Raw genomic sequence first — 26,652 nt, 5'->3', positions numbered from 1 at the left:
CCGAGCCCTCACAGTTGGAGAAAAGGTCTGGCTGGCCGGATGCACGTTGCCACATGACGGAGGCTGCCAAGGAGGGAGCGATACGACGGCCGAGAGAGTTGCGCAGAGTGAAACGCCGAGGCCACAAGCCGACGCGCTTTAGCAAGTTTGGAATCTGGCATTGATACGATTCTGGCGGCGCAGTCAAATCTCAGTCCGAGGACCTTTTGGCTGCTGGGCCAGTTGGTGAACTTGTCTTCGTTATCAGCGGTCGCGCCCAAAATTGCTGTCATTGCGTAGCGCAGCGATCGCTCGGCGTCGCTGCAATTGGAGCCGACGTCTGCAGCGACGTTAACGTGGTCATCGACCCAGTGGTAGTTAAAGAAACCCGTCGGGTTGGCTTTGTTTGTGTGTGCACCATGTACATACGAAATTGCTCCACCCACAATTTCGTAGGAACCAGGGGACCCGGTCCATCCAAACGGGGCACAGAGCTTGATTATCAGCGCGTCCTCCTCGTCGACGACGCCTTTCCTGAGGTTGACAACAAGCCTTGCCCAATTTGTGGGAAGCTGTTGAACACCCAGAACAACTTCGAGGTGAACGCTCACATTGACGCGTGCACCAATAGGAAACAGTCGTCGTCTTTGTCGTCGTCACCATTGCGGCATGCAACGTACAAGAAACAGCAGAAGAGATCTATTTCTCAAGCGTTTACGACCGTCCAGAAGTTTATGAAGAGCTCTGAGGAAGACTCAAAACCGTGTCCAATCTGTGGCAAGCTGCTGAATGCTCGGAGCAACATGGAAGTGAACGCGCACATGGATGCTTGTGTTACCAGGGATCCATCGCCACAAAAGAGAACGATAGGGAAGAAGAGAGACGCGCAAGACATGTCTAAAATCGATGTCTTTTTCCGAAAAGACAACAACAACTAAGTACTCTCTAGCATCATTTTTATCAATAATCTCTTCTCTTCTTCAACACCTCTAGCCGATCAAATGAGCATTCGCGCTGGCAAGGGTTGCTTTACAAAATGCTACTAGTACTAATGTTACTAAAGTAATTGACAAGGAAAAAAACAGTGGAATGGTTTTGCCAAATGAAAGTGTTTTTATGCAGTTGGAATTCGCGGTGTCTAAATCGCCTCCCAAGTCACTCTACATACCACATTGAGGAGATTCTATAGCATAATAAGGTATCGATCGAAAGATCTGGGCGCGAAATCGAACCCGCTTATTCCTCGTCTGAGTCGCTGTAGTACTCGCCGCGGGCCTCAGCCTCCTTGCGAGCTTTGTCCTTCGCCTTCTTCTCCTTGCGGGTCAGTTTGCGCTTGATTTTCGTCTTGGTGACGTTACCGAAGGCATCCGTAACCTCCTCCTCGTTCTTCTGCTCGATCTTGGTCTTGTCCTCAGCCTGCTGGCCCTCAATCACGAGGAAACCAGCTTCAACGTTCCACGTCTCCTGGGTCAGCGCCGACGAGAACTCGTTGTGGTGAGTAATCATGACGACACCACCGTTGAACTCCTTAATAGCCGAAGCCAGGGCACCGAGCGAGTCGCGGTCAAGGTAGTTCGTGGGCTCATCAAGCACCAGAATGTGCGGGTTCAGCCACATAGCAGCAGCCAGCACGACCTTCACCTTCTGACCACCAGACAGACCACGCATGCGCGAGTGAGTACCGAACTCGGCGCCCAGGCCGAAGCAGTCGAGGTGTTTCTGCACAGCAATTGCCGTAGGCGGGCGGGCCTGCAGGTTAGCACGAGCAGCTTCGCGGTCATCGGCAATCTGCAGCAGCTTGTCCCAGCCCCACTTCTCACACTTCTCACGCGGCACCCAGGCGTTGTCGTCAACAGGGCACTTCTCCCACTTAAGCTCGTACTCGAAGCTCTTCTTGAATTTACGACGAGACACAATCTCCTCGAGAACGCGCTTCTCGCCCTCCCAGTTCACCGGCTTCTTGTAGTGCTCCTTCTCCTCCTTGGACAGCTTACGGGTCTCCTTAGCCAGAAGTTCCTTGTCCTCACCAGACTGGAAACGCCACTGGATGTACTGGTTGGCAGTCTCATCAAGGTGCGACTCAATGTGGTGGAAAGCGTGCTGAGCCACGTAGGCGAAACGCATGGACGGGTGCTTCCACACCTGACCGCTGGTCGGCTCCACTTCACCCGTTAGCATCTTAATCAACGTCGACTTACCGGCACCGTTGGGTCCCAGAACGGCGATACGGCTCGAAAGAGCGCACGTCACGGAGATGTTGTTGATCGACGGCTTGGGGGTACCCGGGTACTGGTACGAACAGTTGGTCAGACGAATAATGGGTTTACCCTTGTTCTTGATGTCAGCAAGGAAACCAGGCTCGGGGAAGATAAACTTGACGTTCTCCGACTCGAGCTCGTAGTAGGCCTTGGCCTCAGGCTTCTGCTCCACGAACTTGGAGAGGTTGCCCTTGTAGATCTTCAGCTTACGGGTCTCGTAGTGAATGATGTTGGTACAGACCGTGTCAAGGAAGCCAGAGTCGTGCGACACCATAATGGAGGTCACGTTCGTCAGGCTCGTCAGGTAGTTCTCGAGCCACGCCACGTTCTTAACATCCAAGTGGTTCGTTGGTTCATCAAGAAGCAGGATGTCGGCCTTCTGCAGCATGGCACGGGCCAGCTCCAGTTTCATCTTCCAACCACCCGAAAGGGTACCCACACCCTGGGCCTGCATCTCGGCGGTGAAGCCGACACCTGCAAGAGTGTCCTCGACCTCCTTACGGGGAGTGTTCTTCAGGTCCTCATCGACAAGGATGAAGTCCACCACGGACAGCTCAGCCTCCGAAGCCTGCAGGTTGTGCTCGACGAACACAGTCTTAAGCTCGTCACGGCTGGGGAAGCCCTCGAGCTGGCCGTTGGAGATGGCGCGCATCAAAGTCGACTTACCACAACCGTTGGGTCCGCACAGACCGTAGCGGTGTCCACGCTTGAGACGAAGACGGGCGTTGTTCAGCAGAATCATACCACCGTAAGCAAGCGAGAACTCGCAGTTGCACAGGTCGGGGATGCCCTCGTCGCAGTCAACGTCCTCGATGAAGATCGACTTGTTCTCCTTGAAACAGCGGTCGCGGATCTCGTTGGCAAGAGGCTTGATCTCCTCCGGCTTCATGAAAGCCTTGATGTACGTGGTGATCTCCTTCTCAAAGACAGCCTTGTTGAAGTTGCGGGACACCACAAGGAAGTAGCAGATGCCCGTCACGTAGTCGACGACGAAGCTGTCGATGTTGGCCTTGACGGCAGTCGGGTTGGCGGCGATCGACTCCACAACGACCTTGTGGATGTTGGCGTAGTCGACCTTCAGCTCGTCCTCAGACACCTCCATGGAGCCACCAGCCACGAACAGAGTCTCGTGGGCACGAGTGGCAACCTCACGACACTCAGGGTCAGCCTGGGTCTCAATGACCTTCTTCAGACCGGGCAGAAGCTTGGGGATGAACAGCTGGGCCTCAGCGGGGTCGTCCATGAGCTTGCACATGTTGTCAATAATGACAGCGGCCTGACGCTTGACGGCCGTCTTGCCCTCTGCCAGAGCGCGCTTCAGCAGCGGCTCCATAATAGCAAGAGCAGGGGCCTCCACAGTCTTGACGAACGTGGTCGAGGCCAGCTTGTGGGTACACTCAGGCACCTCCGTGGGGTTGGCCAGACAGCTCACAAGAGCAGGGATAAAGGGCTCGATATCCATGTTGCCCACGACGTTACAGACCTTGGTCATGGTGTCGCGAGCAGCAACCTTGACTTCCTTACGGGTGTCCCACATGCAATCGGTCACCTGCGGAATAATGTCCGGCAGGCAGCGACCGACCTGGTAAGGAGCGACCTTAGACAGCTCAGCGATGAGGTCGAGAGCTCCCTTCTTGGTCTGCCACTTCTTGGAGCGGTCAAGACCGTCGAACAGGATCGGCAGGATACGGATCGTCGAGTTCTTGTTGGCCGAGCTGATGATGGTAAGGGCAGCCTCCTGGGCGACGGGGCGCACAGTCGGCTTCTTGTCCCCCAGCAGGTCGAGGAACACGGAGAGCAGAGGCAAAAGGTAGGCCTCCACACGCTCAGCATGCTTCTGCATGAGGTCGTCCACGACGTGGGCAGCCACGACCTTGGCATCCGCATCGTTGCCCGTCAAGGCGTTGCGCAGCTCCTGGGACACGACGCCCAGGTTCAGGTTAGCATCACCGGCGACTAGCTCCGACACCTTCTCCGCCGCGACCTTCTGTTGGTCGGCCGAGCTCTTGAGAGCCTCCTTCAGGGCCTCCGTGAAGTGCTTGCTCTGATCGATGGCGAGCTTGCTGATGCCGTCAGTGGGAGCGTACGGAGCCATGGTACCGAGAGAACTGTTCTTACTTGGGGCAGTTGGCAGGGGGTACTGGAGGCGCTCGCTGGGCTTGGGCTCGGCGGAGTGAATTCCAAAATGGCAGTATCCTCGTAGGGGGCAACCGAGTGACGTCTCCTCCAGTCAAGAGGACGAAACCCCCTTTGGGTTGCTGCTGACCAGTCAGCGCGAGCTGGGAAAGGGAGCCAAAGAGGAGGTCGTGGATTATCATAATCCAGTAGGAAAAGTACTGGCTTGTACCTCACCAAAATACAGTAGAGATTCGTTAGGTACGCAAAAGAAGCATGCGAACTTAGAATTAGAATGCTTCGGTTTGTGAGTTTCCCCAGAAAAAATAGAATTTTATTTGAGCCCCAGTCATTTTTGAAATTCAAAACTTGGATTTGAGCTGTGAACGTACAGGCGCCCCAATCTCGTTACTTCGTTGAGCCGGTAGCTGAATTTGGTTGCCGGAACCAGTTAGAGAGACGGTATTTAAAAAGGTGCTCGCCTTGGGTCAATAAGGGAATCCTATCCGCTGGTGTGATATAATACCTCAGCAGGTACGTGGTTGTAATTGTATTTTCTTAAAATAAACATTTTCGGCTGCAAGATAGCGTATTTGTGAGACTTGCAGTATTTATACCACCTCTCCCTCAGAAGTACCTTTGTGTGATTGCGCTTCTCTCGGCTCTCAGCCCGTCGCGGGGCTGCATCTTGCGAAAGGGATTATACATGTATCAGCTTAGAATACATCGTTGTCCAAAGATAAATCATAATATGGTTTTTAATCGGAAATGTTTGCACACAAGTTTCCATCCTGTTAGTCATATTAATTAGCTTACATTAGTAAATAGGAGGCAAAGGAGGAGAGCCTTAGCTAATTTGCTGCAATAAGAGATCGAAATCTCTATAAGCAGCCGTACAAACATTGATTAATGACAAAAAATTGCGATAACAAATTGAAAATAGTGCTGCAAAAACAGGACATGAGGGCAACACAAAAAGTTATTCAAATGCGACCTTTTTTGTGGGGAGGGGGGTCACTATTACAGGAATCAAGCTTGGGTTAATTGAAAATTTATTTTATAACAATGGATAGCTTATTGTAATAGGTTTGCGTACTAATGCGTTAGTTTTAAAACTTGGTCCAGAAATTTTGAATTAAGTAGTTTATAGTAGTATAAAGGAATTTATGTTTTTGCTCTTTTGTGGTTTCATCGTAGCTATACCGTCGATGTTTAATAAAATGAGGTCGTTTAAAAAAATCGGGGTCCTTAAAGGGCAAAATGGATCTAGCTATGGAGCCCATAAATCAACCTACGACAGACTAAATTGAGCGCACGAGATGGTTTTCTAAGCAAACCCAACCGATTTCCTGTGAATCGAATCTTTTTGCATGTTTGAAAACGCAATTCGAGCGCAGCTAAATCGGCCTTTTCCCACCTCATTTTATACATGGTCTTATGCGTCGAGCATTAGTATACCAACAAACGGGGCGACCTTTCATCTGCAAAGCACAAATTGGATTTCTTCCCAATCAATATTAGCTATACTTACTATTTGGAATTTAAGTCAAATTTGCCGATGCTGGCTATCTGGGTTGAATCTCCCGATACAGAAATCAAGTATTTGAAAATCGATGACACAGTTACGGGTGCTCCATTTAGTCCGATGTCGTATCTAATGTGAGCTTTAGTGGGTTTAAGTGCTAAGCCGATTGGATCGGTTTTTGGGTCTACATGGCTCGGCCCATTCAACCAACCCATCTAGGAAACTTCGACTATAATAGAGCCCACAGTATTAGTGGTTGTCAGAGTGGAATACTGGTACTGGTTTTCACAGTGCCTCATTCTTCTAATACTGCCCCACCCTTCAATAGTACACTGTACCCCATGTTGTGAAGGGTGGCTGCAGTTTGGATACCTACTGCAGCTGTTAGATAAAATATGGATCGGCTACGCGAACTCGGTGTGCGAACTTAATAATTTGGCGACAGATTTCTACTATTCCAGTAGTGGTACTTTCTACTGGATTATGGTACTTCCTCGAGACTTGGGTTGTCTTTTTTCTGCATCAGTAGCCATTTTAACTTTTTTTCAGCACCTCGGAGTTCTTTTCCGCTCAAAATTACCTGCACATGCTTCGACTGTACGGTTCTGCAAACTTCACTTCGCTAACGGGGTGAGCATAGCGATTGACTGAAACGAACTGTTTAAGACTAAATTCTTGAACGATGCGTTGATTTTTGTATTAATGACACCGCGTCTTTGCAAAAATGTCTCGCGAGTCTTAGGCCGCGGATTCAAATATCCATCGCCGCGTCAGCGAGGCCTGTCGCTTTCGGTGTGCTAGCAACGGACTTTTGATGCTTATCAACGGTTCCACCCGCCGCTGAAACGGGGAGTTTAGCCAACCGTGTTTAGCTGTCTAAAAGTATTAATAAACAGCTCGGTTACTTACAAACACCAGGTCAAAAGTTTTTTTATAGTAATACATGTAAGGATTTTGACTTTTAAAATAGACACTTTACGAGCTGACGATGGAGTTCAGGATCGGTAACGCGCCCAAAAAATTGGCCGACGTCAGAACGATACGACGACACATGTTCCTCCAAGTTAAATTAGTTTATAGAGGCCATCGCAGCAATCATTCAGCGACGTCACATGTTCTATTATCGAGCGTGCAGTGGTAATGAGTAAGGTTGTTTCTGGTCTGTAGCCGTTGATTTTAGCCGGAAGTCAACGCTCGTTGCTCATTGTCGTTAATAACCCTGCTAAAAATAAAAATCCGATTTTGCAAGGTATTTGATGGTACAGGAAACAGCTTTTCTGGCCAAACGTCTCAGCGTCATCCTTTCTGACTCTTCAGGATTCGGGTGGTGTGGTCGCAACGGTTGGCAACAGTGGCTCGGGGGCACGTGGGCCGAGCTTTCCTTCCCGTCGGGCTTTGTTTTCACGTCGAGCGCTCGGTGCTCGGGCGTGCAGCCGCTGCACTGGAGCGTATAGGAAGAGGAATGCGCGGTTCATGTAGTCGCACGCGCTTAACGGAATTGGTATCGTTGAATACGGTTTCAGCATTGGCATGTCTTGCGAAAGAGCTCCACGCATGTGTTAGACTACCTATGACGTTGGGCTGCATTATTCCGCTGTGTTGTGCCGGTAGGCTGCCTACCGTAGGCATACCGTTGTCGGAACACGCAGTTGAGCCAGGATATTCAAAGGTTGTCGTGTTAAACAGTGACCTGTGACGTATACATGTACATGTAGTGCACGAATGTCCCTTCGCGCAGCAACATGTGACGAGTAAAGTAGCGAAAATGGCGAAATTGCGGTGCCATCGGCCATTGTTCCGCCTCGCGACTGTCGATGACGCGCCCGCTTCTGTCAGCTTCGGTCGTCGCAAATGAAATCTGCTTCCTTGTCCTCATTCTTGTCCTTCCTCCTACCGCATGGTTGCTGTTCGTAACGTCTCCTTCTCGGTCTTCGTATCAGCTTCGAATTAAATGATCGAGCTCGTTCCCTCGTAATCTGCTGGCTGACTGACCTCTTCAAAGCATTTTTTCACTGACTATTCTCTGGCGCATTGTTGAGGTTGACGCTGTTCGTTGCTCGCTTGCTTTCGCAATCCGTTTGTCCCCGTGTCGCGTTCACGCGGCGAAATGGCTCCACTGCTCGAGCGTCTTCCACTCGCGCCTCGGGCCGTTTCTTGTTCAGTCTATCGTCTGTTTCGTTGCCCCGCCCGACTGGAATTGGTCCCCCGATGGCCGACTTGCGGACCCGCTGAAACACTGTAGACTTGACGACGCAAGCGACGTGGCGCGAAAAGCTCACGACGCTGAGTCAGCTAGCCTGTTAAACAGCATATTTCGCTGGCGTCGACCAGAGAGATCCCTGTGATTGGGAGGCATGCACACAGCGAAACACACGAACGTTGCAGACATGCGAAACTGCGTACCGCGCTTCACTGTACTGCACTGCACTGCACCTACGGACTCGTAAACGTTCACATGTTATCGTGCCACGCGAAACAAATTCAAGTCCAAAAATCAAAAACATAGAACACACTAAAAAAAACTTTTCGGGAACACCACATTTTCACTTTTTTGATTGGCAGTACCCACCCGGTTCGGAGCGTCCGCGCATGAGCTGCTTGCACGCTCGCTTGCCATGCCACAGTATAACTTCCATCCACCAAATGGGCAGAAGATTACTTATCCAGCGTTTTCTTGGGGTGGTGCAGAGGTGACATCGTAGTATCCTTCGCAGCCGCAAGCGATTCTACAGCAACCCACGGCGCTTTGGCCGACACACCGTCTAGATCAAAGTTAGGAGCACGAACGCCCGTACCTGGATGTGTGCTCACTGGAATGTACGTCGATCCATCGTCGGCTTCGTGGCTTGGGGTCCATGTGCACGGGAACAGTGAACCGAAGCGCAGGTGCTGAATGACCGGCAGCTTCTTCAGCACTTCGCCCTCGTATAGCTTGAGCATGCCTCCGTTTGTCTTCTCCCACGACGGCAAAGCACTGATATCGTTCAGCATAGGCGACGTCTCTGCAAAGGGTGAACCAGACTTCACTTCCTTAATAAACTTGATAGCATCCAGATACAAGTATTCCTCGTGTTTCGCTTCTAAGACCCCGTCGTCATGCACGCTCTCGGGGACGATTTCGTGCTGTCCGATCAGCTGTGCTGAGCCAAAGTAGAAAGGAAGACAATGATAGTCATCCAGACCCCATACACCATGAGATCCTGCCGGTTCTAGCATGTACAGCTTCTGCAGACGACGCATCAGCGCCAGATAAGTCGTGAACAACCGCAGCACCAGTGCTGGGAAGTCCGACTGCTTGAAGAAGCCCAACTTGTACAGACAGCCTGTCGATGTCAACACCAAACATTAGAAATAAATCACGATACCCTTCTCGGGTAACTCATCGTATGATGCGCGTACAGATCCACACAATAAAGCTGGTTTCATGGCCCGTGCCGTAGTCGATCCGGACACGGTTGCCAAAGGAGTCGTCGAGGTACGCTGCGAGCTCAATCACTGCACCACGTAGGTCCTCCGGTAGCATGTTCTCCTGCATAGCAGGCGTTTTCTGTTTACAACACATAAAGGCAATAGTGTCAGCATAAAGCTTTTCAACCGGAGCAGCCGTTGATCGGATCTCACCTCAACAACTCGGTCGTAAAATGTGCGGAAGGCCTTGTTCCCGAAGCGCATGGGTTGTTGGATGGGAGGGATCTCGTCGATCCACGAATTGATCTCATGTATTAGATCTATGGCCTTCTGGACATTCTGTAAACGTCGCAACCAACATGAGCCCCAGTTAAAACGATGAGAAGCTCAGCTCCTTTTCTGGTCTTGATTCGGCTAACATCGCACCGGCGAAACTTCACACTCGCTCGAGATACGCTTTCCCTTGACACTCTCGTTCAAGTGCTTCACGAACACCAAGATCATCTGCTGGGCCTGTAAGATGTAGATCAAGTTAGCTCAAAGCGACGCCGAAAAGCAGAGGAGAACGACGTATCAAGCGGCGCTACAAGACGTACCGAAGAGCCCAGGAAATTGTGCAGGTCGCTCTGCGCGAAAATGGCGCGCGAAGGCTCCTTAAAGCCGCCGCCTGTTTGCGAGCCGCTCATCGCGTACTTTTGCTTCGTTCTGGCTCCCTTGCAATTCTTAGCTGTGTCCCATTTAAGTGCGAAATAGTGAACGGTCAACTTCAAATAAAAATGATCCGAGTTGATGAAGTTGTACGACGTAAATCTACTTGTATTGTGCACTAGATTTTTTTTATGTTCACCTTGCTCTTGCTCAGCTTCCAGTGGCTTTACTGTTTGCAAGCAATGGTCCTTCTTCACCAAAGCAAATGGCGATTAGAGCTGAACAGCGTCAAAAACGTACGCAGGGACGTGGCCGTCGAGGATGCTGCGCTTGATCTTGGCACAGCGAGCGAGCTCAAGCATGAAGATCAGCGTGTTCACCACGTCCACGGGTAGTTCGGTCGGCAGCGAAGATGCTTTGCCCTTCTTGTCAACCTTCTCGGCGAAAATGTCGTTGACTTTTGTGCGCACGAACTGGCCCAAGTAAGCCAGGAACTTCTCCGTGTACGACGGGTGGAACTGCTTGAAAATGGTGAGGATACCAACCAGCAAAGGCTCGCCATCAATCGGGTTCTTACCAACGCGACTGAGTGCGCCGAAGTTGCGGTCGTACTGCAGCTTCGGCATGTAGGCGACCACAAAGAGCATGAACATGGCTGCAAGACCCTCCATGGGCTCAGCGACGGTAACGTAGATCTTCTGGAACGGATCATTTGCACCAGTATTCTCCAAGTATTTGTTCAGCTCAACAAGCACAGGGTTGCCGTCATTGCCAGGGTATGGTTTGTTCTTCGGGTCACGGTAATGCGCACGGATATCGTTCAGCAACGAAATGTTGAGCGTATCCAGCGTCGTAGCCAACAAGTTAGCATCCAGGCGGCTTGAGAACGACAATTCACTTGAGATTTGACGTCGGATGAGTGCTGCCTGTCCGATAATAAGCACTGCCTTCAGCAACTTACTCATTACCTTCTCCACCTTTTTCAACGCAGCCTCGTACAGCTTCGTCGAGTGTTCGGGTAGCTTCCATTCGGGCACTAGCGCAGCAGAAAGTTGATCCAGAAGAGGATAATATGGCGTCACCGCTGAGCCCCAGAACTTGACCAAGTTGTTGAGCGTATGCACAATACGGAACGAGAGCATGCGGTCTAGACCTGCGAGACCGAGCAAACCCACGCTCTTGTGAAGAACGGAGAAGGCACCAATACCGCAGACTTCGTTGCCATCTTCCGAGAACCATCCGATAGACTGCGGGGAGTAAATGGTTGTGTGTGGGTCGGTCATGGTGAAAAGCGCGTGCATGAGGCGGCCCATGAAGTTGACACTCATGTCTCCTGACGGCGGCTGGAACCTCGGGATCGGGATAGCACGGCTTTGGTATTGGGATGCTCTGTCGTACACTTTTTTCTTCAGGTATCGGTTGCATTCTTGTTCGACGTTGTAGTTGATAATACGCGATAGTTCCTCGTGCCACATTCGCAGACCGTAGATACCAATGTAGTCTTGAATGTATTCGAACGAGAGGCGGTAGGCATCCAGATTGGACGCCAACTTTACAAAAACCTCGTTACATTCTTCGGACGTATTCTTCTCGAAGATTAGCACCTCGTGGAAAGCAAGCGAGACGCGGTACACAAGCTCCTTACGTAGTCCATCTTCCAGCACTTGTCGAGGGTCCACTTCGATGATACCAAGTAGCGTTCTCTTCATTGCCAGAATACCTTCCGTGTACTTGGAAACCTCATTGGTAGCACGAGCAAGACGATAACGCTCGTTCAACTGCGCATGGTTCTTCAACAACGTGTTCTCAAATTTCACAGGAATTGGCTTCATGTGGTCAGTCTGTAGTATGATGATCCCGGCAAGAATACGGAAGACGCTCTGCGGGATGACTTCCATCACACGTCGCACGTAGTCTACAAGCTCGGCCGAGTAATATTCCGCCACCGAAATCACATCTTCGGAGCCACACTGATGAATGCGCGTAAGCGGCACATCTAGGATCGATGCAAACTTCAGGAACATAGCACGCAGCAGAATAACAGAGGACGGATCGTTCTTCACGCGTTGGTGTAGGATCTTCATAAAGTCGTTAATGATCTCCCAGCCATACGACAAGTCCGACACGTTCTCAATGATACCCATGACCTCATCTCGAATACGGACGGTGCGCACCATCTCCGTCAGGAACTCGCGAGACTCCTCCAGGTACGCCTTCACCTGCAAGTTCGTGTCGATCTGGTCGAACTGTTCAACGTGGCCCAACGCCTCAATCAGTCGCTTGATTCGTCGACCAGCCTTGATGTGATCCACGTAGTCCAGACTGTTGACCTTCTCGGCCAAGTCCTTAAACCACTTCATCAGGTCCTCATTGCGTTCCACACGGGTTAGTGGTTTTTCACCGGAAAAGTACTCACTCAGTTCTTCCATGCGCTCCGACGTTTCCTTCATGCAACGTTGCCATCGGTTTTCTTTACTGGCCAGTAAAGCCTCGAACATTTGCTTCAATTTCCACTCCAATTGCGAGACTTTTAGCAGCAACGTGATTAGCTTGTCCGGGTCTGTGCCTTTATCAAAAATTTCGCGCTGTGCAGTGGAATTCTCCATCATGGGAATCACCGGCTGAATGCGCGAGTGCATCATCGTCCATCGGATCGTCACGTTGGCATTACGGATGCAGTTCAACAGCGGATCCAGGTTCTCCAACACGTACATTTCCGTGAGCACACCTTCGGTAAGGAAATAGTTGAGTTCGTCAATAGACCGCTGTGTCTGCTGTGCCTTCTTCTTGGTAATGTGTGCGATATTCGAGGGCTCCAGTGTGTTAGCAAGAGCCAATCGAGCTGCTGGATAAGCAGCCCACTCCAGCGACAGATCCGCCACGGCTCCCATGTATGTCGTCAAGATAAAGTTGTCGTTGAAGTGACGATCCACAATTTCACGCATACTTGCTTTCTCGTGGATGAGAATATCCGGAGCAAAGAACAAAATCACGAAAAGCATCGACGCTTGTGCTGCAAGGCGCGTGGAGCGGTGGGTGCGATGTGGGAAGCAAGGTTCTTGCAGGTACACATCGTCAGACTGCAGTTTGCCGATCACCATACTCACCACTTCTTCTGGGGGCTGAAAGCGCTTGAAGTATCGCTCTGGGTATTGAGCCGGCTTAGCCTGACCAGGTAGGTATCCAGTCACACGGCACAGTTTGCAGACCTCGTCGATGTTTTCCAGCGCAGACTCGCCCTTGCTTCGGTAGAATGCGATGACCATTTTCTCTCGTGTCGGGCCGGGGATCTTGCGATCCAGTAGTAGCAAGATAACTCCATAGAGGTACAATGCCTCGCACATGAGCTGTGCGCCGTCTGTATCCAGCAGGATGTTGGCCAGCGTGTGCTGGATGAAGAAACCTTTCTCCAGATTGTCCAGGAACTCCAAGTAGTCGCTGATATACTGTCCACACACGCATAATCACTCAAGTGAGTCGACACTTAACAACTTTCAGTGTCCAACAGGCTGCAGACCTTGTAGACGCCATCGAACAGCTGGTAAAATCGATCCAAGATGTCCTCGTGGTTGTCCATGAATTCATCGTCCACGTCCAGTAGTTCCTATAGCGCAATAATACCCGTTTATCAGATCCAGGACTGAAATAACCCAACTGTCAGTGCTACTTCACCCACTGTGTTGCTGTTGACCATGTTTTCAAAGTCCTCTGGGTTCTTCAGGTACGCAAAGTCGAAGAGGATATTGAGATACTTGAGCTGTTCGGGGTCTTCTACGTGAGAGGGGCCCATAAACACTCTGCAACATGTTAACATCAAGTCAGAAACCTGTTTGCGAATCTTCGTCCACTCTAGCGCCCGCACCCTGGAATGTTGTTGGACAAACGCAGCAGCTCAGCAATGATGGCGCTTCCACGACTCACAAGACGCAGTAGCGTCTGCCCGCAGTCGTTCTCCTCAGCGAGGAACTCCATTGCCTCCACGCAGGAGAAGGAAGCCGGGGCTTGAAGCAGATTATGCCGAGGGTGGCCCCCTCTTAAAAAAAACCCTATCCCTATGTTGGTATTTGTGCGTGGTGCACAAAAAGTCAGTTTTACATCGTGTTTTTAAAGCATGTAAAAACGCTGAAACAAGGTTGAAGTGAGCTGATTGTACCGGTTTTTTCCTGAAGGTCTTCACGCGCTGTGACACAGTTGACAAGCTCGTTACAGAATGCGCCCTCTCTCGAACAACCTCTACGACAACCCTGCAACCCGTTAATAAAATAGTTGGTTTGGTCAGACCCAGTTTTACGCAGTACATGTAGATAGCATCTACCTAGACCAGTCCTCTACTTCCCAAAGCGGAAAGTGTGCAGCATCTCCACGACGGCATCGAGGCTAATGCGATCGCAAGGCTCGTAGAAGCACATGTGCTGAATCAGACTCCACTGAAAGTCGGTAACTTCTTTGGGCGAGGTGGAAGTGCTTTCCGCTTAGTCACGTGGAACTTGACGGCAGCTTCAGGGACGCCAGCCCACGGAATGTTTCCACTGAAAAGTTCAAAGATGCACATTCCAAAGCCGTAAACGTCCGACATGACGGTGGGGTCTTCACCCTTCAAAGATTCAGGAGCCTTCCATGGCACTGCACCGACGTTCGCGTGGATCGTGTGTCTCCCTTTTCCTGATCACTTGAGGACACTCATGCCAAAGTCTCCGAGTTTGATAGTTTTGCCGTCTGTGCCTACCATGAAGTTGTTCCCTTTCAAGTCGCAATGGACAATTCCACGCTCGTGTAGGTACTTAGACCGATCCCCGCTAGAAGAAGACAGCGCATGATGTCGGACGGATCAGCTCCTCTCTCTTCATAGTTATAGCCCGGCCTTGCTCGTGCAAGCGATTCCACATGAGAGTTCAAAGATATCGACTTGGCTGGCTCGCACACGAAGAATGGAGTCCCGACGTGGCACGCTCCGTAGAGATGGACAACGTTCTGATGATTCAGCATAAACCAGTGGTCTGCTTCACGTCGAAACAACTCCATCGCATCGTCTTCACTCGCTGAACTGGTGCTTGCTGGCGGCGAAGGACTCTTCTCTGATGATGCTACTTGCGTCTGTGGCTTCAGGATCTTTACCACCACGTCGGTATCGAACCACTTACCGTAATACACTGCCCCCAAACCACCTTGGGCAATGAAATGGAGGCTAGGAACCGCTAAATTAACCGGTTAAATTTCAGCCACTTCAACTTCCATTTTAGTGTCGGCATGTTTCAGGTCACAACTCAAGTGGTATTATTAATAATTGCCGAGAAGAGATGCTCGACAGTAGAGAAATGGCCGGCGATGTTCAGGAGTTTACCCCACGGAGTCGGCCCCATCCCACCACTGCGGGACCAGTGCTCGTGAAAGCAAAGTCAACGCCACAAGCTGCGAAGTCCCAAGGCAATGGAAATGAGGGAGCGGTTTCGCTAGACCTGGTCGGTCCTCAGGCATACTTCGCTGGACTAAGGATCAGCCTTGTATTCATGGTAGCTTTATGTTTGGCTTGGACTGTGTGGCTCCTCTTCCTCAACATCACACCGAATAGCACAGTCAATCATATCATGGACACAAGCAGCTTCGAAAGTGGGTCATTCTGGCTGTTCGTAGACCCGCCGATACCAATCTTTAGACTAGCTATCATCGGTCTTACAAGTGTCGCTGCTGGCTATTCCTTCATTCTGATCAAACTTGTGAGGAAACAAAAAAACATCACCAGGGTGTTGCCGGAAAACAAAACAGTCACAAGGATTCATGCGCTCTCCGCAAGTGTCACTGACGCTATCAAGAAGGTTTTCCTGACGCCAACACATAGGAGGTCACTGTCCTCCGCAGCAAGCTTGGTTAATTCGCTAACTTCCGACGATACTATTGCTCGGAAACGCCTGGTACGTACATGATTGTTGTAGTACTACGTCAGGCATCTAAACTAATTTGCCTTTTCAACAGAATCTCTGCATTAAACTCGTGGACCTCTTCATCCAAACAATAATGCTACTTCAGATACTCGAGAACGGGCTGCCGAGTGTGCTTGTCGCTATCTTCACCGTGATTGTCGCTGCAAATGCACTGTGGTGCGCGCTTGTGATGCTTCTTCCATTCGAACAACCGATTTTGGTAGAGAACCTGGTCGATCTCATGTACGTAGGCTGTCTGCAAGACGTACTTCGAATTATGCCGTGTCTTCTAACTCCACGTGCACTACTGTAGATTTGACTTGTTGATTGCAATCGGGTACCCCGTTATCCTAGTGTGCTACTGCCTCTCTTCGTTCAAGATCGATCGAGCGCAACTGGCAATCAACCTACAAGTATTTCCTCTGGGCTGGCCTGAGCACGGCGCCAGTATCATTGCTGATCCTGTTCAAACTGTTGTGATACACAAGAGCTTGAAGTCGTTACGCATCTCCTCCGTATTCAATTTTTTCACAAGAGTAGGTATCAACGTCACCCTGTGGCTCAAGTTTCACCGCATCACAACTTTCATGGAGAATTCACGAAAGCAGAGCAGCAGTGTGTACCCCAAGCGAAGTCGATTGGCAGCAGCTTCTCTCGTGGTCTTTGCAGTCCTCTTAGTCGTTTACGTAGAAGAATGCACGAGAACATCAGCGATAGCGTGCCACCCGCACCCTGAGTGCGCCATGCATGCCCGACGCTGGATAAATTTGGAGAAAGCATCACTAACGCAATGCCCGTGTTTAGCGCTCATTGACAAAGATATTGCACCGAAAACGTATGCCGAGTGGGTGAATCCTAAGAATGTGACTACCAAGGTCGCTCAATTGTCCACAATGGGGTTTCTTCAAATTGTTCAGCTCACAAATCGCAAGCTTGAGGTGCTACCTGAAGAAATGCGAGATTGCACTGATATGAGATACCTGTAAGTCGTCGTAAGTCTCATTACTGTTGAGATTTTATATTCTCGATTCCTTGACAGTGAATTGTGCTCTTAGCTCGCTGGTGTACACCCACACGCAAACACTACCAGTGTGGATAAAGGAGCTAAAGCAACTTGAGTATCTGTACGTGTACAACACACATCACTACTAAGGTATCGTCTCTTATTTGCTTGTCCTGATTTGAATTCTGCAGGCGCGTGGAAGGAAAAGTCACGAGTGGGCTAGTAAGCCTCCCTCATGACATGTTTGACGAAATGTCATCACTCACAACTCTGCATCTGGGTTCAAACTTGGCACTCGCACAACTACCACCTTTCCACGGACTCACGAATCTCAAGATGCTTGTTCTAGCAGCTGCCTTGTCGCTAGTGGAATTGCCGACGTTCGATAGTCTTCACAAGTTGGAACGGCTAGTGATATCCATTGCGCCGCTTCTCGACAGGCTTCCAGATTTTTCCCAAATTTATGATCTCAAGTCTTTTGTCACAATGGACCGAGGGATGTGGTGCTGCAATGGCTTTTTAGGCGAATGTGATCTACAGAATCCGATGTGCGGTGTTCATCCAATCTGGGGATCTCCAGCAGCTACCTGCTTACCGGCCAACAGGACGGACAAAATTGCATCACGCGCTACGCTTAATGCGATAAAAAAGTTCTCCACAAGCGTTTGCGGCGGAATACTCCGCCCTACAGATGATCAACCACCTCCAACGGAGGAGGGTATGGCATCCTGTGGTGGAATATTATACCGCCAATGTGAGCTTCCAGGCATTCCGAATGCTATCTGCTACAACGCTAGGTTCATGGGGATTGCATGTTCGCCCAGTAAATTCCCAGTTGAAATGCGCCGGCGTCAGATTGCACAAGGCGTGGGTGATCCGTGCGACACAGAGTACGAAGCTTGGCTTGGTTGCAAGTGACGCAAACGTTTGCTTAACTTCGAAAGAGTAAAAAAATGCCAATTCCTTTAGACAGCCAACGAGTCTTGCATAATACTCGCGCACTACAGCCACTGTTCACGCATTGCAAGCAGTCTCGCTTTCGGAACAGGGATCGACAGACGCACATCGGCGATCTCGTCAATTCTGGCTCGAATCTCTGGTGTTAGTTTGTCCACAAAGTTGAGAGAGTCGAGGTTTTCATCGAGCTGCGCCACGCTAGATGCACCCAGGATGACTGTTGACACATGCTCATTGGAAACACACCAAGCGATTGCCAGTTGGGCGAGGGTGCATCCAATTTCCTTTGCGATTGTTGCCAACTTGTCTGCTTTTGCGACCTTTGTGTCGAAGCCGTCAGCCACGTAGTTCATATACGACGACATTGACAGACGAGAGCCCCGCAACCAGAACACAACACAGTTTTCGGATAAGCACAGGCAAGAAGGCCAAGAAATGGGCATGTCAACTCCAAGTGCTTACCTCAGGAATCCCATTACTGTACTTGCCAGTCAAGATGCCGAATGCAAGAGGGGACCACGTCGTGAGTCCATAGCTATATTTCCAGCAGTACAACCCACACACCAACGCACAAATCGGTCAATAGTAGATCTGAAGTAAGCACTTTGAATCGTCAACCGCACCTCATAGAGCACATAGTAGTCCAACTCGACATGCGAGCGTTCGAGGATGTGGTACTGCGGTTGATCGAACGCCTGTTGTGCATACTTTGTCAGTTTGGCACCGCCAATATCATCCACCCAGCTACAAGGTATCACCGGTCGATTGAGACCTAGACGGTCTGCGATCTCGCACGCTTCGATGATATCGCGTGCGCTCCGCTCGCTCGTTTTCCAGTAGAAAGCCCAGCCGCGTTTGATCACGTAATTCATTGCCCGCACAGTCTCCTCAATTGGCGTGCACGGGTCCGGTCGGTGACAGAAAATGGTATCAACATATTCAAGCCCGAGACGCTTTAGCGAGGCCTTGGTGCCTTCCACGATGTGTTTACGACTGAGTCCCTGCTCGTTAGGCCCCGCCCTTTGATCAGTCCCGTGCTTGGTGCCGAAGAAGATTTTGGTGCTCATGACGAGATCCTCTCGGCTCCACACGCCTCGTTTAATGCCCGTTGCAATGATCTTCCCCATAAAACGCTCGGATTGACCGCCAGCATAGGCTTCTGCAGTGTCGAAGTAGTTGACACCCCGCTTAAACGCGCGTTCCATAACGGCGTACGATTTCTCAAAATTCAGTTGCGTGTTGAGCTCCCGAATGAGAGGGATGACATTAGCAGCCAAGAAACGGTACCTCGTGATGTTCGGCGACGATGCCATAGCTGCTGTCGCCGGTAAATGGGGAATTTAATTTCCCGTTTTTGGCGAAAGCTAATTTACGATTTTAATTTTTAATTACGGAATTAAAAAATAAATATAAAAGGACAAGCACTTTTTTGTACAAAGATATTATTTTTTTAAATTTTTTAGCATTAATTTCGTGTATAAAATGGCCTTCGCTCACCCCTCCCATACAAAACCTAGGTATAAGTGTAGCCATCTGTCATAGTTCGGCCGCCAAATTGGCTCGGATTTATCTTACAAGTCCAAATGAAATTGAGTTTTCGTTATAAAATCCGGAGACACGAAGGTAGGCTAATTGAATGTTTTGGGAGCTCAAAAACCGACTGACGCTTCAATTTTTTTAATTAACGTTAGATCAGCGGTAGGTCGTACGATTCCTAAAAGATGGAACAGCATCCGTTTTAGAGATTTTCCAAATTTAGTTAAGTCAAGAAGGATATTCTTTTCAAGAGCCCCATATCCCACCATCCTTGTTTTGACATCCCACCTAGCAGATATTGCAATATTTCTCAGCAGTAGCTGAATAATTCTCAGCGATCCGTGGTTGGCGAAAAACCTTAACCTCTTGGCTTTTCAATGATACCTTGTGGTAAATTAGGGTCCTTTTAGTCGATCCAGGAGGAATTTCAAAAAGATACAAAAATCCCCACCGACCTGCCGAAGAGAACCTTCCTGGACGGAATAGGTGTTAAAAATATATGTGGATAAATATACACGTTTTTCCGACCGATAGTCTGGTGATATTGTAATTGTTCAGCAAGCAACATTTTTTAGACTAATCACAACCCTTTATTTGAACATTTCCGCCAATCATAAAATCTAGGGTTAGGGCTCCGTTTCCGACAGCTTCCGACAAATATTTGTCGGAACCAATGACAAAATATGAATATGTCAATACAAATGTCAAGTTGTTAGGACATTGCTGGCAGATTTTGACACTTCTGGTCTCTAGGTGCTATCCAATGTTAGGCAAGTCGCCAGCCTAAGGCAGCACAAAAGTCTTAGTGGCTAGGAGTGCACAGTTGGAAAGAAGACGAAGCAGACATGAGCCTGGCATCGTTCGTGCCAGCAAACACGCAGAAAGCGCGTACCACCGCGGTAAGCGCTTTCAAGCGTATGCTGGAAGAGAAGATGGTAAGCCTAGAGGTTGTGCAGGCTAGCATTGCGTCTGACACGACTGGCAAGCGCTTCGCCTCAATAATGGACCGCTTTGGGTTCTATCTGGCTACAAACGAAGGTAAGAAAGGCAAACTTGCACGCAGCACTGCCGTTTCGTATTATAGAAATGTAAAGCTTTGGCTATTTGATCTGTATCCTCATCTAAGGGTGCCTACGGAGCTTCAGCTACTGAAGCAAAGTAAAACTCTAGATAAGCACTGTCTAAAAAAGAGAAACGAGGTAATATTAACAAGGCGCCTCCTTGTACAAAGGAGGACCTGCATGCACTTACACAGTATGTCTACAGCAACGCTCGCGTGAAAGCCGACTATCAGGATGCAGCACTCGCGTGCCTGATGTGGCACTGCTTCGGGCGATCTTTGGACCTGGGGTACATCAAAAAGCAGCACGTGTCAGTTTCAGCTGACGGTGCGTCTGTTGCGCGTCAAGACCGCCGAGGGGCAGGGACTAACGCTCGTGCCAGACAAGACGGACTTCCTGACTTGCCCAATCCACGCGTTGGCTGTGGCGCTGGCAACGCAGGATGCACCATGCGGCTCGCTGCTCAGCCAGCTACCAGACCTTGTTCCCGTTGAAGCCACCGCCAGCGCCACCGGACTTCCGCTAGCAGAATTACTGGAAGCGGACCCGGCCTCTTTGAGGGTTGCACTCGCAGGCCCATGCTCGTCCGTGCCTGCCGGCACACCACCCGCTCCAAGTCTGCTAGACGCTGCCGCTGCTGCAGCACCCTCAGCGGTTCCAGGCCCAAGCTTGTCGACGCCGTCCCGACCAAGGGAGACTACGCGCGGGGAAGATGGAGTCCAAGCGTACGTGAACCGCCTTCTCAAGCGCGTCTCAAACCCCGCTGGAGCGTCAGAAGCCCTCTCTTCGCACTCCTTCTGTCGCGGCGGCGCTCAACATGCGAACGCGGACGAGAAGCTTGCTCCACAGTGGATCTTCGACCGGGGCGCCTGGGACATGAGCAAGGCTTCGCGTATGTGTTCAACACACTGCAGGAAGACCGCAAGGTCGCGCGTGTACTGAGCGGGTGGAGTGTCGACGATGTGCCAAAAGTGGTGGACGTTGAGGTCTTGGATCACTCCACGCAGGAGCAACTCGCGCGCCTACAAGACATCCTGTACAGGTCATGCTCGGGATTGAAAGACCCCCGGCTCAACGTTAGTGGTAAGGTTCTTGCTGTACTTACCGCTTACCTGGCCAAGTACTACCCTCAGTTGAAGGCGCTGTCTCCTTCTGCGCCGATCGTGCTTCGCGTGGAGGAGAGCTTGGACGCGTCTGGAATTTCTCATGCCGACATGATCGCCTGGTCATCGGCCCTGAACAGATCACCGTCGACAACCTTTGATCGCAACAACAAGCAACAAGATGAGGCAACAGGATGCAGAGGATGTCATCACAGCGCTGTCATTAAAGAGCTTATCGCGATGAATCGCACGTTGAGCGCTCGCTTGACAATCGTCGAAGCTGCCATGCTAAATAGTACAAGCACACAAGCTACACAGGTGCTGCGTGAACAAGCGGACGCAACGTCAGATCAAGATCCCAAGCCCAAACGCAGGAAGAAGCAAGTGACGCACCTGTCGACCACATGGTACGAGTGGTACACGAAGGTGCCACCCGTTTGGAGCTCTGCCGACCGCCAGAAAAAGTCAGAGTCGCGCCACGTCGTCGCTTTCATGAAAGTATTCCTCGAGCAAGGATTCAAGCTGGACACGAAGGCGAAGGACTACCGAGACCAAGTCCTCGGCGCCGGTCGCCGCGCGGAAGAAGCCGTGATTGCCTTCTTGAAGGCGCGTGGCACAAACGCGAAGGGATCTGGAAGCGTCCTGCGCGCGCTGCGCCCACTCCACAAGGATGATATCTTGGACAAGCACATCGCTGCGTACAAGCGGCTGCTTGCGATTGGAAGAATTGTCGATCCTGCACCAATTGACACACAAGACATCCTCGCAGTAGCAGGGCACGTGTAAGTTTCAAACCAAGCAAATACATATTGCGTTTTTTAGTACACTGTATACACACATGCTTTGACACATGCAGCTGTACATTCGGCCGTGGCCAGCATCATGAACTCGCTCCAGCGTCGCCCAGCAGCAGCAACAGCAGCAGCTCACCAAACAGCGACGGCGTCGTGCCTCAGCTCCAGCGCCTTACGCCGTCCATCCGTGCCAGCGTAGTCCAGCGCCATCTCGCTCCAGCAGCACGTACAGGTCACGCAGCACGTAGAACACACGAACATCCCACGCAAAACGCACCCACAACACAGCACACTCCAAACCACATGAAGCGTACCCGTAGCAGCATCACACGTAACCACAAGCGTCTGTAAGTGGCAACAGCGTTTCCCAGCGACACCGTCGTTCAGTCCTAGCGTCGTCCTGCTTCAGCATTACAAGCATCAGACCCCCACCGAATCCCAAAGGATAGCGCCGGCCCGACTTGAACGGGCACCTCAGGGGCGAACCCCTGGCTCTTCCTTGAGCTACGGCACTGTGGTGGTAGAGGTCGGAGCTCTGCTCAGTAGCCGCTGAAAAAAGGAGAATGAGCTGTTTTGGCCCCCGTCGGCGCCTCTACAGCCACGCATTGGTGCGTGTCTATACGAAGACAGGTGCCAACTGCCTATTGGCTGATACCAAGCAATAGTTGGCGAGCAGCCATTTATTGTCTAATAAAGGTGGCCAATGGGTAACGTCCACGTTGACTGCATGTGCTCTCATTAGTGGCCCTTTGCCTGTTGCCGCCCTCACAAATGAATTTGCGGCCTCCGGTGCACATTGCTCTGAGGCCAAATATGCATGCAAACGTAAAATAGCCGATTTCTCGGCCCAGAGGCCTCTAGAGGCCATTTCCTTAGCACCCCACGAAAGCTGACCGAGAGCAATTTTAGAGACGCACTTAATCGAATATGCTATATGATGTTTATAAGTTTTGGTCTCTTTTTTCTCCTGGGTCCGAACGGTCGGAAACATGTCGGAAGGGGTAGGGTGTCGGAACGGTTGCGATATGGATGAATATACACGTCTTTCCGACCGATAGTTAGGTGAAAATGTAAGTGTACAGCAAGCAACACTTTTTAAACCAATCACAACCCTTTATTTGAACATTTCCGCCAATCATATAATCTAAGGTTAGGGCTCCGGTTCCGACAGCTTCCGACAAATATTTGTCGGAGCCAATGACAAAATATGAATATGTCAATACAAATGTCAAGCTGTTAGGGCATTGCTGGCAGATTTTGACACTTCCGATCTCTAGGTACTATCCTATCTTAGGCAAGTCGCCAGCCTAAGGCAGCACAAAAGTCTTAGTGGCTAGGAGTGCACAGTTGGAAAGCAAACGAAGCAGACATGAGCCTGGCATCGTTCGTGCCAGCAAACACGCAGTAAGCGCGTACCACCGCGGTAAGCGCTTTCAAGCGTATGCTGGAAGAGGAGATGGTAAGTCTAGAGTATGTGCAGGCTAGCATTGCGTCTGACACGACTGGCAAGCGCTTCGCCTCAATAATGGACCGCTTTGGGTTCTATCTGGCTACTAACGAAGGTAAGAAAGGCAAGCTTGCACGCAACTGCCGTTTCGTATTATAGAAATGTAAAGCTTTGGCTATTTGATCTGTATCCTCATCTAAGGGTTCCTACGGAGCTTCAGCTACTGAAGCAAAGTAAAACTCTAGATAAGCACTGTCTGAAAAGAGAGAAAGGAGGTATTGTTAACAAGGCGCCTCCTTGTACAAAAGAGGACCTGCATGCACTTACACAATATGTCTACAGCAACGCTCGCGTGAAAGCCGACTACCAGGATGCTGCACTCGCGTGCCTGATGTGGCACTGCTTCGGGCGATCGTCGGACCTGGGGTACATCAGAAAGCAGCACGTGTCAGTTTCAGCTGACGGTGTCTTCTACGTGCGTCTGCTGCGCGTCAAGACCGCCGAGGAGCAGGGACTAACGCTCGTGCCAGACAAGACGGACTTCCTTACTTGCCCAATCCACACGTTGGCTGTGGCGCTGGCAACGCAGGATGCACCATGCGGCTCGCTGCTCAGCCAGCTACCAGACCTTGTTCCTGTTGAAGCCACCGCCAACGCCCCCGGACTTCCGCTAGCAGAATTACTGGAAGCGGACCCGGCCTCTTTGATGGTTGCACTCGCAGGCCCATGCTCGTCCGTGCCTGCTGGCACACCACCCGCATCAAGTCTGCTAGACGCTGCCGCTGTTGCAGCACCCTCAGCGGTTTCAGGCCCAAGCTTGTCGACGCCGTCCCGACCAAGGGAGACTACGCGCGGGGAAGATGGAGTCCAAGCGTACGTGAACCGCCTCCTCAAGCGCGTCTCAAACCCCGCTGGGGCGTCAGAAGCCCTCTCTTCGCACTCCTTCCGTCGCGGCGGCGCTCAACATGCGAATGCGAACGAGAAGCTTGCTCCACAGTGGATCTTCGACCGGGGCGCCTGGGACATGAGCAAGGTAAACAAAGGCTTCGTGTATGTGTTCAACACACCGCAGGAGGACCCGCGTGTACTGAGCGGGTGGAGTGTCGACGATGTGGCAAAAGTGGTGGACGTTGAGGTCTTGGATCACTCCAGGCAGGAGCAACTCGCGCGCACAAGACATCCTGTACAGTTCATGCTCAGGATTGAAAGACCCCCGGTTCAACGTTAGTGGTAAGGTTCTTGCTGTACTTACCGCTTACCTGGTCAAGTACTACCCTCAGTTGAAGGCGCTGTCTCCTTCTGCGCCGATCGTGCTTCGCGTGGAGGAGAGCTTGGATGCGTCTGGAATTTCTCATGCCGACATGATCGCCTGGTCATCGGCCTTGAACAGATCACCGTCGACAACCTTTGATCGCAACAACAAGCAACAAGATGAAGCAAGAGGATGCAGAGGGTGTCATTACAGCACTGTCATTGAAGAGCTTATCGCGATGAATCGCACGTTGAGCGCTCGCTTGACAATCGTCGAAGCTGCTATGCTAAATAGTACAAGCACACAAGCTACACAGGTGCTGCGTGAACAAGCGGACGCAACGTCAGATCAAGATACCAAGCCCAAACGCAGGAAGAAGCAAGTGACGCACCTGTCGACCACATGGTACGAGTGGTACACGAAGGTGCCACCCGTTTGGAGCTCTGCCGACCGCCAGAAAAAGTCAGAGTCGCGCCACGTCGTCGCTTTCATGAAAGTATTCCTCGAGCAAGGATTCAAGCTGGACACGAAGGCGAAGGACTACCGAGACCAAGTCCTCGGCGCCGGTCGCCGCGCGGAAGAAGCCGTGATTGCCTTCTTGAAGGCGCGTGGCACAAACGCGAAGGGATCTGAAAGCGTCCTGCGCGCGCTGCGCCCACTCCACAAGGATGATATCTTGGACAAGCACATCGCTGCGTACAAGCGGCTGCTTGCGATTGGAAGAATTGTCGATCCTGCACCAATTGACACACAAGACATCCTCGCAGTAGCAGGCCATGTGTAAGTTTCAAACCAAGCAAATACATATTGCGTTTGTTAGTACACTGTATACACACACGCTTTGACACATGCAGCTGTAGCATCGGCCGTGGCCAGCATCATGAACTCGCTCCAGCGTCGCCCAGCAGCCGCAACAGCAGCAGCTCACCAAACAGCAACGGCGTCGTGCCTCAGCTCCAGCGCCTTCCACCGTCCATCCGTGCCAGCGTAGTCCAGCGCCACCTCGCTCCAGCAGCACGTACAGGTCACGCAGCACGTAGAACACACGAACATCCCACGCAAAACGCACCCACAACACAGCACACTCCAAACCACATGGAGCGTACCCGCAGCAGCATCACACGTAACTATAAGCGTCTGTAAGTGGCAGCAGCGTTCCCCAGCGACACCGTCGTTCAGTCCTAGCGTTGTCCTGCTTCAGCATCACAAGCATCAGACCCCCACCGAATCCCAAAGGATAGCGCCGGCCCGACTTGAACGGGCACCTCAGGGGCGAACCCCTGGCGCTTCCTTGAGCTACGACACTGTGGTGGTAGGGGGTCGGAGCTCTGCTCAGTAGCCGCTGAAAAAAGGAGAATGAGCTGTTTTGACCCCCGTCGGCGCCTCTACAGTCACGCACTGGTGCGTGTCTATACGAAGACAGGTGCCAACTGCCTATTGGCTGATACCAACCAATAGTTGGCGAGCAGCCATTTATTGGCTAATAAAGGTGGTCAATGGGTAACGTCCTGTGGTGTAGTGATTTCTCCGTAGTAGCAGATTATCACCCGTCGACAGAGACGTGACACCGCCCAAGATGCTCAAGCGACGAGCCCTCGGTCATGTGATGTACGGTGACGCCAAGGTGCAAGGGACTCGACGGCGTCAC

General features: G+C 51.0%; 7 protein-coding genes across 7 annotated transcripts in view; 2 read left to right on the top strand and 5 right to left on the bottom strand.

Annotated features, from left to right (window-relative positions):
• PITG_03713 (DNA polymerase kappa, putative) overlaps positions 1 to 917 on the top strand; it is a gene marked incomplete at both ends in the record, with an annotated part of 2,567 nt that extends 1,650 nt beyond the window's left edge. The window contains one exon of the mRNA XM_002906716.1: positions 280 to 917. Within this exon, the coding sequence (XP_002906762.1) occupies positions 280 to 917 (638 nt within the window). The remainder of the gene's footprint in view (positions 1 to 279) is intronic.
• Positions 918 to 1,069: 152 nt separating this feature from the next.
• PITG_03712 (elongation factor 3, putative) lies at positions 1,070 to 4,411 on the bottom strand (the record flags this gene model as incomplete). The annotated part of the gene is made up of 1 exon (XM_002906715.1): positions 1,070 to 4,411. The coding sequence occupies one exon, from the start codon at positions 4,330 to 4,332 to the stop codon at positions 1,216 to 1,218; it is 3,117 nt and encodes a 1,038-aa protein (XP_002906761.1).
• A 3,989-nt stretch (positions 4,412 to 8,400) lies between these two features.
• On the bottom strand, positions 8,401 to 9,995 carry PITG_03711 (serine/threonine-protein phosphatase 2A regulatory subunit B', putative; the record flags this gene model as incomplete). Its single annotated transcript, XM_002906714.1, has 5 exons — positions 8,401 to 9,200; positions 9,277 to 9,424; positions 9,499 to 9,624; positions 9,712 to 9,798; positions 9,882 to 9,995. 5 exons carry the CDS (start codon positions 9,969 to 9,971, stop codon positions 8,533 to 8,535), a joined length of 1,119 nt encoding a protein of 372 aa, XP_002906760.1.
• A 210-nt stretch (positions 9,996 to 10,205) lies between these two features.
• PITG_03710 (strumpellin, putative) lies at positions 10,206 to 13,965 on the bottom strand (the record flags this gene model as incomplete). The annotated part of the gene is made up of 4 exons (XM_002906713.1): positions 10,206 to 13,379; positions 13,451 to 13,537; positions 13,610 to 13,730; positions 13,796 to 13,965. The coding sequence occupies 4 exons, from the start codon at positions 13,903 to 13,905 to the stop codon at positions 10,206 to 10,208; spliced, it is 3,492 nt and encodes a 1,163-aa protein (XP_002906759.1).
• Positions 13,966 to 14,261: 296 nt separating this feature from the next.
• On the bottom strand, positions 14,262 to 14,955 carry PITG_03709 (uncharacterized protein; the record flags this gene model as incomplete). The annotated part of the gene is made up of 4 exons (XM_002906712.1): positions 14,262 to 14,360; positions 14,414 to 14,556; positions 14,614 to 14,713; positions 14,818 to 14,955. 4 exons carry the CDS (start codon positions 14,953 to 14,955, stop codon positions 14,262 to 14,264), a joined length of 480 nt encoding a protein of 159 aa, XP_002906758.1.
• Positions 14,956 to 17,094: 2,139 nt separating this feature from the next.
• On the top strand, positions 17,095 to 17,772 carry PITG_03708 (uncharacterized protein; the record flags this gene model as incomplete). Its single annotated transcript, XM_002906711.1, has 3 exons — positions 17,095 to 17,265; positions 17,329 to 17,517; positions 17,614 to 17,772. The coding sequence occupies 3 exons, from the start codon at positions 17,095 to 17,097 to the stop codon at positions 17,770 to 17,772; spliced, it is 519 nt and encodes a 172-aa protein (XP_002906757.1).
• An 83-nt stretch (positions 17,773 to 17,855) lies between these two features.
• Positions 17,856 to 19,124, bottom strand: PITG_03707 (voltage-gated potassium channel subunit beta-2; the record flags this gene model as incomplete). The annotated part of the gene is made up of 2 exons (XM_002906710.1): positions 17,856 to 18,131; positions 18,435 to 19,124. 2 exons carry the CDS (start codon positions 19,122 to 19,124, stop codon positions 17,856 to 17,858), a joined length of 966 nt encoding a protein of 321 aa, XP_002906756.1.
• Positions 19,125 to 26,652: the final 7,528 nt, after the last annotated feature.

The sequence above is a fragment of the Phytophthora infestans genome, genomic scaffold, assembly GCF_000142945.1.
Source record: "Phytophthora infestans T30-4 supercont1.4 genomic scaffold, whole genome shotgun sequence".
In the NCBI taxonomy this organism is placed as follows: Eukaryota; Oomycota; class Peronosporomycetes; order Peronosporales; family Peronosporaceae; genus Phytophthora; species Phytophthora infestans.
Note: the sequence above shows the minus strand (reverse complement) of the source record. Positions and strands in the feature narration are given on the sequence as shown.